Source organism: Palaemon carinicauda, chromosome 40 (assembly GCF_036898095.1).
Source record: "Palaemon carinicauda isolate YSFRI2023 chromosome 40, ASM3689809v2, whole genome shotgun sequence".
Classification (NCBI taxonomy): domain Eukaryota; kingdom Metazoa; phylum Arthropoda; class Malacostraca; order Decapoda; family Palaemonidae; genus Palaemon; species Palaemon carinicauda.
The window spans coordinates 55,393,733-55,405,535 of record NC_090764.1 but is presented as its reverse complement, the minus strand read 5'-3'; the positions used below and the strand labels follow the sequence as shown (position 1 = coordinate 55,405,535).

The 11,803-nt window shown below is 33.9% G+C and overlaps 1 protein-coding gene across 1 annotated transcript in view; it reads left to right on the top strand.

The window, feature by feature from the left end:
- The first annotated feature begins 2,560 nt into the window (after nt 1-2,560).
- The window catches only part of LOC137631913 (uncharacterized), a 65,779-nt gene continuing 56,536 nt past the window's right edge, over nt 2,561-11,803 (top strand). The window contains exon 1 of the mRNA XM_068363916.1: nt 2,561-2,704. Within this exon, the coding sequence (XP_068220017.1) occupies nt 2,561-2,704 (144 nt within the window). The remainder of the gene's footprint in view (nt 2,705-11,803) is intronic.

The following is an 11,803-nucleotide window of genomic DNA, read 5'->3' as shown; positions in this document are numbered from 1 at the left end:
CAGTGAGTGTGGCATTAGTTTAACCATACAACATATCTTTTGCGACAGTAAAGTTTTTAAAAGACAGGGATTTATGTTTTGGTCAGAAAACGTTATTAGGCATTTTATCGGATTCTGAGAATATACCTCTTTTATTAACATTAAAAAATATTTTAGAAACACGTCTAGTAGAATCTAGATAACTATATATCATAAATTTTATCTATTTGGTTTTTATATATAGCACTAACACACACACACACATATATATATATTATATATATATATATGTATATATATATATATGAATATATAATATATATATATATATATTTATATATATATATATATATATATATATATATATATATATATATATATATATATACACACACACATATATATATATATACATATATATTTCCTGAGTAATGTCTGTGGATGTAGTACGATACAGAGTAGAAGATGTGAGATTGCAAGTATGTTTTGGAATGGAAGGGTGGATGTATTAGCCTAGTGTAAGAATGATAAAAGGGAAGGGTGAAGTCATGTTTGGTATAGTGACTGATAGAGTGTCTGGAATTGAAAGGGGAAGAGCGCGAGAGGGTGTGGCTTTACTGCTCATTGAATCAATGACAGGTAAAGCAGTGGGATGGAAGGAGTTATCATCTAGGTTCATGTGGGTAAAGGTTAAGTTGGGTAGGGAATGATGGGCTTTTGTTAGTGCATATGGACCAGGTTGTGTGAAAAGTGAAGAGAGGAATGAAATAACTAGGTGAGTAGAAGGATTGTGTAGAAGGAATTATGTAGCTGTGATGGATGACCCAAATGCCAGAATAGGTGCTGGAGAGGTAGAGGGTGTCATTGGGTAGTATGGTGTACCAGTTGAAAATGAGAGTGGTGGAGACTCGTATATATGTGTGTTGAACAAGAGCTGGTGATAAGTTGTAGTTTTTTCAAAAGGAAAGATAATAACAAGTATACATGGTTAAGAGTTGCAAATGAATGGGTGGTAGAAAGAACATTAATAGATTATGTGTTTATACCAGGAACGATGTTTGGAAGATTGACAGATGTGCATGTGTTCAAGGGTATGGCTAACGGTTGAAGGAAAATCAGTTGTAACAAATAAGAGGGGAAACAGAGTGGGAGGATGTAAAAGGGGGATAGTGAGAGTTGAAGAGTTGAAAAAACTAGAGGTAAAAAGTGAATACCAAGAAAGGTTGGAAGTGACATATGACCGGGTGAAGGTGAGAGAAATGGTGAGGAGTGGAAATTTTGTTGGAATTGCAAGTGATGTGTGTGGCAAGAGATTGTTGGAGGCAGCATGAGGAAGGGAACTAAACGGTGGAATGAAGGAGTGAAGATGAAAAGGGAAGAGAAAAAGAGGGCATTTGAAGAATGGCTGCAAAGTCATAGTGCAGAGAAGTATGAAATATATAATGAGAAAAATGTGGAAGTAAAACATAAGGTAGCTGAGGCAAAGAGGGCAACTGACTGGAGGTGGGGTCAGGGATCGGGTTGCTTGTATGAAGCGAATAAGAAATTTTGGAAAGTGAAAAGAGTAAGGAATGGTGGATCAAGAATTGAAAAGACAGTTAAAGATAAAAATGGAAGGTTGTTGAAAGGAGAGGAGGCAAGGAAAAGGTGGGTTGAATATTTTGAAAGGTTTCTGAATGTTTAGGATAATAGGGAGGCCGATGTAATTGCTGTTGCCGGTGTTGAGGTCCCAGTCATGGGAGATGAGAATAAGACAGAGAATACATGAGAGAAAGTGAAAAGAGCACTGGATGAAACAAGAGCAGGAAAAGCACCTGGTATGAATGGTGAGAGAGCTGAGATGTTAAAGGAAGGGGGTGTAACTGCACTTGAATGGTTGATGAGATTGTTTAATACAATTTTATGTTGTTAATGGTACCAGTAGACTGGCTGTGTGCATGTATTGTTCCGCTATACAAAGGTAAGGGAGATGTGTATGATTGTTGTAATTCAAAAGGTATTAGTTTGTTGAGTGTGGTTGGAAAAGTTTATGGTATTGCTAATAAATAGAATTAAGGATAAAGCAGAGTGTGCAATCTTAGAAGTACAGGGTGGTTTTAGAAGAGATAGGGGATGTATGTATCAGATTTTTACAGTTAGTCAAAGAAATATTTAGCAAAAGGCAAGGAGGTGTATGTTGCATTCATGAATCTGGAGAAAGTTTATGAGAGAGTTGATAGGGAGGTGATGTGGAATGTGATGAGGTTAAATGGAATTGGTGGAAGATTGTTGCAAGCAGTGAAGAGTTTCTACACAGACAGGAAAGTGTGTGTAATAGGAAACGAAGTGAGTGAGTGGTTTCTAGTGAGAGTGGGGCTGAGACAGGGATGTGTGATGTCACCATCGTTATTCTATTTGTTTGCTGATGAAGTTGTGAGAGAAGTAAAATCCAAGTGCTCGATCGTGGATTGAAACTGATAGACGAGGGTGATCATGAGTGGGAGGTGAATCATTTCTTTATGGATGATACCATATTGGTTGCAGCAGGGTCGATTAATGACAAAATATGGAAGGGTGTGCGAGAAGGAATTTTAGAGTTAATATGGGTAAAATTAAAGTCATGAGATGCACGAGAAGAAAGGGTGGTGCTAAGTTGAATGTTATGCCGAATGGAGAGTTACTTGAGGTAGTAGATCAGTTTAAGTATTTGGGTTCTGTTGTTGCTGCAAATAAAGTGGAAGCAGATGTACGTCAGGGAGTGAATAAAGGATGTAATGTGTTGGAGCAGTGAAGGGAGTGGTAAAGAATAGAGGGTAAGGAATGAATGTAAAGAGAGTTCTGTGTGTTAAAGTGTTTGTGCCAACTGTGATTGGAGTTGTGGGGAATGAAAGTGACAGAGAGACAGAAAAATAAATGTGTTCGAGATGAAGTGTCTGAGGAGTATGGCTAGTGTAACTCGATTAGATAGGGTAAGGAACGAAGTAGAGAGGTTAAAAACTTGTGTAAGAAATGATTTAGCAGCTAGAGTGGATATGAATTTGTTGAGGTGGTTTGGCCATGTAGAGAGAATGGAAAATGGCTGCCTGCTGAAGAAGTTGATGGCAGAAGTACAAAAGGAAAGCCAAGGTTTGGGTGGAAGGATGGAGTGATGAAGATGAAAGGAGGAAATGCAAGAGGGAGCAAAAGAGCATGCTAGAAATAGGAATGAATGGCGAGCAATTGTGACACAGTTCCGGTAGGCCGGGCTGCTGCTTTCGGTCGCTTTGATGACCGCTGAGGTGACAGCAGTACGGATACAGCACAGAAAACTTCATTTGTGGTGGATAAATGGGGAGGGTGGGCTGAGGCACCCTAGCAGTACCAACCAAACTCGGTCGAATCCCTCGTCAGGCCGAGAGGAGTGAAGAGAAGAAAAGTCCCCTATTGTTCTTTTTTTATGTCGGGTCCCCCAAAAATTGGGGTAAGTCCCCTGGTATATATATATATATATATATATATATATATATATATATATATATATATATATATATATATATATATATATATATATATTCGAAATAATTCGACCCAGCTCATGAGTCAAGTTTAACTAACATGGCGGGTATATATGTATATATATATATATATATATATATATATATATATATATATATATATATATATATATATTATATATATTTATACACCCTGTATATATACAGTAATACATATATGTGTGTATATATACATATATATGTATATATATATATATATATATATATATATATATATATAAAACAGACCTCTCGAGATTTTATAATCTTAGTATGTTGAATCACGGTTATCATGTTTACTTAACATTGGTGCCTACCCATAAAAAGCATTGCATGCATCCCTGGGAAGTGATTTACTTTCACTTGTGGACCTTAATGTTACCGTTTCCTCAAATAAAACAGCAATTATCCTAATATGGTTCTCACAAGGGTAGATAATGAGAGGTGTTTAGTTACCTGATCTGCATTATTTCTTCTTATCATCTGGTACCACGAAGACGAATTACTACCTGTAAAGATAAACAAATAAAATTTAGTTCATTGCTTCCTGTAAAGTAGTTTTTTCTTATTCTTTGATTGCAAAAACTATTTAAAAGTTGTTTTATTAAGGGATGCAATTACTCGGATCAAACCACCATCTTCAGAAAAGTAAAGTAAAATGAGGTCAATTGTTCTCAAACTAATCTTATATGCATAATTAGATTAATATTAATGAGCATTAAATATTAAGGAACACGCGAAAATACTATTTAAACTGGTGTGACAACTTCACACAGACTGAAAGGTCCACATAGGAAAGTAATAAATAGATGGAACCCGACACACGACAAAAAATTAAGCATAATTTTCTATGTACATTGAATAACAAGAAGTGATTTGAAATACATGAATAAACAGTTACGCAATAATTAAATTATTAAGTAGATAAATTTTCTATTTAAATCCCTATAAAGGAGGCAGCTTTTACACTCGACACCCCATTTCTCAGTTGAACTTGAAGCTCATTTTACCGTTGACAAATAAACAAGCTGAAGATTCGCTGGCACCACTGTAATTGTCAAGCCATAAAGAGACATGATAAACTATCATAAGTGATGTCTACAGCTGGTAATTCTTTAAAAGATGCTGTTTCATCATCTTTCTCATTTTCTAAGTCTCAGGCTTCAATTATGCACGAATTACTGTCGGTTTCGTCTCCATAAATTTGCCTAATGGAACACTGCGCAATGTTATCAGTGGCCTGGGAACTTCTCGCTTTGATCCTCACAAACCACAGACTTGTTTTACCAGTAATGGGGGCAGTTTGGAGATGCTAATGACACTAGTACTAGTTTGTATACTCAAGTCACAGAGTGTTATTATTATTGCTGTTGTTGTTGTTGTTGTTGTTGTTGTTGTTGTTATTTATCTTGCACGAAAGTTGTGGCAAAAAGATAATAAAATAAATTCTTTACACCATCTGACTGATATTTTCCACTCTTAATATCTTGAAGTTTTATATGATAGTATATGAAGATATACAGTATTTAGAATGCAGGTAGACTTCAATCTAACTGTTGTTTATTTCAAAACCTAAAGCTCTCTGGCAACGAGTTTGGTGTACAACATTTCTCAAGCTTTTTATTGTTGACATCAAATTAACTATCGTGAAGACATTCTGGATTCAGCAGCTCTTCTTACAAAGGAATTTTTCAACAAAACAATGGGACAGAGGTCCAGAAATTTACAATGCCCTCGGTGTCAAAGCAATGAGACAAGATTTTTTGAGTTTTTTTACGAATAGTATTTGCGTCAGTGTTATTAGAGTATCGAGTGTTCTGAATTATTAGCCCTCAAGACCTATTCCATTAAGAATCACCCATGAATCTTCTACATAATATTCAAGTTCATTTGACAGGATTCAAGGCTTCTAGCAACGGAAATTTCTATCAACAGGCATTGTGAACCTGTACAATCTCCACTCGAAAAAGAAGCATAGCCCACACTCAAAGCTATTTATGTCAAAACTGGCAAGATATATGCTTAAATTAACAAACAAACAAAAATGCACATTATTCTTTCAATTAATACATTATATCCTAATTAGAAGAAATACTTGAGAACAAAAATTATTACCCTAATGGCGAAGATGTTTCAAGAACGATCTAACACAAAATCTTTTACTTAAAAAGATATAAAATGCTTAATACGATCGGATCAATCTCTTCAGAAATTGTCCATAAGGAGGCGAATATCATCTTCCTCTATCGAACAAAACAACCATCATTCAAACATATAAATAGAAACTTAATAAACCTGAAAGGCGAATCAACAATAATCCGAGTCTAATTAAGAAGGAATGAATTTGTTCTCTGTTAAAGAAATGCATTTCTTGCCATCTTTTATAATAGATTCATTTCCATCAGAAGGAAGAATGTCCTTAAAGATATTCTCATGCTGCACAGCATTGACGATTAATTCCTCAAGCACATCGGAATAAGGAACCACAAACAGATCATGCGATCTTCCTCTTGTTATCCCACGCTAAGTATTTATATGCACTTGGCATTAATAATATACGATGATATTGATCTCCTGATTCCAAGCACCACAAGCCCAACCCATTTTGGTATCAAATCTGCGTGATTCTATAAAATAAGAGCCAACATATCACGACATTACTTTCAGAATTTATCTTGCTTTCTGTATTTCTGGTTTGGCTGGCTTACATCTCGAACTTTAAGTGAGATTCAAAAAAGGAACGAGCCTGATAAGATGATATCTTTGACGATGACTGAGCAGGTCGCTATCTTTGTTGATGCTGAAACTTGCTCGAGGATAAGCTTCGTGCGTCCGGAGATTTCTTTTTCTATTTAGATTTCACTTTGATTGGTCACACGATGAGATGAAATTTTAAGGTGTTCGTATGTATATGATTTGTCATTTACCTAATATATACAGGACATATGTGCTGGTACAACATTTTCCAAACTTACTACAAACATTGTGTACATACGCACATACACTAAATATATATATATATATATATATATATATATATATATATATATATATATACATATATATATTCATATTTATATATATATATATATATATATATATATATATATATATATATATATATATATATATATATATATATATATATATATATATATATATATATATATATATATATATATATATATATATATATATATATATATTTCCTTAGATATTTGTATGAAGTTGCTGACACCATCTAATCCTAAGTTCTCTTCGTAACACATCAAATTCGACTTATGTCACTTAGGCAAGTAACACTTACATATTTGAATTGATAGGTTTGCAGAGACAATTTGTGTTTTCACGATACTCTTCATTTGTTTCCTCCTCGCCAATAACATGAACTAACGATAATATTTGAAATATTTCAAGCAATGTTGCGGCTCTTGTCGACAGTTAAAAAATTTGTCATAGTTGGTCATCGTATTAAACGATTGTCACTAATATTTAACGAACAACTTGTATTTTGGTTCAATAAGTTTTTCTTTAACGAAACCTTAATAATGTTTAATTCAAGTACTGAATGAAGAGTATATCTATGCTTGTTTTGGCTATCTAGATAAATGACATCCCTTGTCATCATTATTCGATAATCACATCAACTTTCTGTAAAGCCTTGGATGTTCCAAGAGCTTGTATATGTTAAGTAGCTTTATGGGATTGGTTCAGAAGCAATAATCTGTGTTGTCATACAATGGTCCCGTTATTCGCTCATTACTGGTAAAATGCAGTAGCATACGCACTCCACGAAATATCCATTCCTTTTCATAAGCTGGATTTGAGGACAATAATAAGAGGAAAGTAAAATATCTTGAGTACCCAACACCGGAAAGGAATGAGAAAATTGGAAATAGAATAAAAAATGGTAAAATGATATGATAGGCCTATTCCATACGGTCTTTCTTTGATGTGAATCATGATAAGGTATCCGCTTTATCAAAAGAATTTTTGCTAAATAACATATGATATTTATTACAAATCGACGTCTTATAATTTTTCCTTCCATATTTTGGATGCTTCAGGATAATCTTCTTGGAACGACCTTTGTAATTGTGCATCATAGCAATTTGCAAAGTCTCGCTCAAGAATAAAGACAAGTCACGTATAGTAAATAATAAAGCAAATAGATACTAGATATATACAAGGAAACTGGAAAATGCACAAAATATGGTGAAAAGTAGAGAAATGGACTTCATAGCAAATATAAAGCATATTTCATTACTTAAGAATAAGTTTATAAAATTCCAAAGATTTCTCACACAAGAAAATCAACAATGATAAATGTTTAACCGCAAAAGTAAAGACTTGCGATTGCTATTTATCGGACACCCAAAGAAAAAAGAAAGAAAGAAAAAAGAAAGAAAGAAAAAAACAGTTAAAAAGAAACGATTAAAAAAGAATATATTTTCATGCAGGTGATCTTTCCACTCTTTTTATAGATAAGAAACTCAAGAGCCAGCCATCGTAACTTAAATTTAGCCTGCTATCGGAAAAGAAATCAGAAAGAAGAAATCGGCGAATTTCAAAGAAAATGGCTTGAAAGAAACAAAGGAGAGGAGAAGAAGAAAAAAATAAAAGTTGAATTAGAAAGACAGAGGTGTCGGTGTATAAGAGGCCACGCCCGACTGATCTCATATTTCACAAGGCAGTGGGTGGCCTGACACGCTCGTATGTTAGGCATGGTTTAGGCACAAGTCCTTGGCACGTGCACGGGCGATGCCCTCTTTTAAATACAGATCTTCATTCTGTTACTTTGGAATTCCAACGAGGTAACACAAGAGGAAAATAAGGGCATAGTGTGCACCGATATTGCCTCTCTCCATTGCATGTTCTTCAAACTCATGACCAAACCGTTGTTGAAGTGTCAAGAGAGGTCAACGGCTGGTAAATCAAATTAATGGCCTAGTTCATCACAGCGTTTATATTTCCATAAATTTCGGATATGATCTGGTTGGATCATTATATTCTCATAATTTTTACTAATGACTAGGGTCTCAATTACTTCTTTTTTATTACGACGAAAGGAGTTGCGTTTTTGTTAATCCATGTTTTTATAAGGAGAAACATACCGTTCCCCCTACTCCCAAAAAAGACTTAATTTGAAATATGAGAATTATCTTGACTTTCTAGTCGAAAGGAATAACAAAGGACCTAATCCTTCCTTTACTTCTTTTGTCTCTAGGTGACTACGGGGTAGGAGGCGGATGGGGCGTTTCTTGCTAAAGTGCCAATGCATCTTTGCTCAACTTCTGGATCCAAAATATCATTGACTTGTTCAGAACAACATTCCTTCCCTGAACCATAATGGATGGCTTTTTTTAGCAACTTTCTGGTTTGGTCCTCACAGAAGAGATCAAGAAAACCTCCTTACATAGTGTTCGTTTCTTGAAAAGAGTCTTCCAGTTGTATATGTATTTCATTGTTAAACTCAAAACTATACACCAAAAATAAAATAAAAAAAACTCCCCTTGGCACAAGTTTCGACATTTCATTAAGATTATTTTATAGAATAGGTTTTATAAGAAGATGGGATTAGTTTTTTTAAATAACTATATTTACTAATAAAATAACTTTCCGATAATATAGTTTGAAAAACAAATTATAGCAGAAATCCAGTGTAAAATCAGTCATTCAAAAAAAAAAAAAAAAAAAAAAGACAGAAAAAGAGAGAGAAACTGCTGGACATCATATTTACAAAAAAGAGGACAAACCTTTGACAAATGACCAAGATAGGAGTGAATAATTTCTAAATATTATTAGAGCAATAAAGTAATAGAACAATGAAATCATCAACAATGCAGAATGACTTGGATTTTCATTATTCATTATTTGTTGTTATCTTCAATTAAGGTAATTATATCTTTAGTAATCATATTTGTCTGAGTATATTTGATAAAATTTGAGCAAATGTTGCTAACATTATCGTTATATTTTCAGAATGTGTATTTTAGAAAACTGAACCTGTTTTGTGATGATTCAAAACGGTCAATCTTTGAAAAGAATCTTTCCAAATATACTTCACTTTCTCAGACTGGATCAAAAACTTTTGACAAAAATAAAAATATGTCCACACAAACATCTCTCCTAGGGTGCTTTCAAGTGTATGTGTGTGTGTGTGTGTTTAACTCTCGAGCGGGCAAGTAGCCTATACCGATTTTTTGTTTCATCATTTTTTCCAGTATGACAAACATCGGGCCATATGTTTTCAGCCAATACGAGGACTCAAGATCCAAATGTAGTATTTCATATGCATGGAAATCAGTGCCGAAGTGAGTAACTGCTCCGGTGGGCTACAAATTGCTCTTACTACCATCTTAGCTACACTACCATTAATTATGGTAAGTTTATGAGAACTTCACATATAGCTAAATGGTTTTGTTTTATGGAGATATGTTCAGGATTAGTGGTGTGTTACAAGAAATAGGTGAAAATAGTTCACCACGTCGTCCCAGTAACTTATGGACTTGATGCTTATCGTAATAACAACGCTATGCCCGTATTGGCTTTATGCATGGTCTTCCGTGAAACGTGGTGTTCATGTTTATCTACATGATGAAGATTTATTGTGTAATATTACTGGTTATAATGGATATGTTTGTTAATTGTTATGTGAATATGGCCAAGTAATATATTAAGAATTAAAGTTTATATCATAGAAATGGTAATAATCACTTTTTGGAATTTCAGTATACCATATTATCATATTGTTGCTTCTAGTGGCCTTTTCAGTGGTTTATAGGACAGCTATGCATTTTTTTTTTAAATTCTAAGATACCATGCTGATATATAATTACTTCCAGTGCTGTTTCAGTAGAGTTTATAAGACAGAAATGCTAATGTTATCCATTTTTTTTTTTTTTTTTTTGTAATTTTAGTACAGCGTGGTGATATATACTTATTTCTAAGTGCATTTTCTGTGGTTTATAATTATTATTCAGGATTGTAATACACTCTTCTGTGTTTGTAACTGTCAACTTCTAAGATGCTTTAGTAATCTAGTTACTACTAACCTGTCATTTCAATGTCCTGTTTGTGTGTTTGTCACTGATAACTTGTAATTTAAGGACCTTTGGAATAAGATAGTAACTGATAACTTGTAATTTTACTGTACTTTTTTGTTTGCAACTATTAACGAATATATGTAAGGTCCTTTAGTTAGTTTGTCACAATAATTGTAATCTTATATTTTCTTTTCCAAGTGTCTTTATTACTAAGGATATGAAGGAAAATATTTTGCAAATTCTTATACATCTAACTGGCAACAAAAGCCAAAAAGGTATAGCATGATTTCCAATAGATCGGGCGAGTAGCCCACAATGGGTATTTGTTTTATGTGAATTTGTATCCTTGGAGTACACTTTTGGAAAAAGGTTATATGAGCAAAAATATACTGTCTATATATATATATATATATATATATATATATATATATATATATATATATATAGGCCTATATATATATATATATATATATATATATATATATGAATAATATTACTGGTTAAGCTACAACCCTAGATGGAAAAGCATGATGCTATAAGCCTTAGGGCTCCAACAGGGAAAATAGCCCAGTGAGGAAAGGAAGCAAGGATAAAAATAACTACAAGAGAAGTAATGAACAATCAGAATAAAATATTTAAGAACAGCAACATTGAATTGAATCTTTCATATATGAACTATAAAAACTTCAAAAAAATACTAGAGGAAGAGAAACAAGATAGAATACAGTAGCATGCCCGAGTATACCCTCAAACAAGCGAGCTCTATCCCAAGAGAGTGAAAGACCATGGTACAGAGGCTATGGCATTACCCAAGACTAGAGAACAATGGTTTGATTTTGTAGTGTCCTTCTTCTAGAAGAGCCGCTTACCATAGCTGAAGAGTCTCTTCTACTCTTACCAAGTGGAAAATAACCACTGAACAATTACAGTGCAGTAGTTAACCCCTTGAGCGAAGAAGAATTGTTTGGTAATCTCAGTGTTATCAGGTGTATGAGGACAGAGATGTTTAAAGAACAAGCCAGACTATTCAGTGTACTGTATGTGCAGGCAAAAGAAAAAATTAACCGTAACAAGAGAAAGGAATCCAATGTAGTTCTGTCAGGGCAGTACTGTCAGAGCAGTAACGGACCCAATAACTTTCTAGCGGTAGTATCTTAACGGGTGGCTGGTGCCCTGGTCAACCTACTACAGTTCATAGCCCATACATCATATACAGATTACATGCATCTGTGTATAATTATCTTATTGACTTACAGAAAAATTATG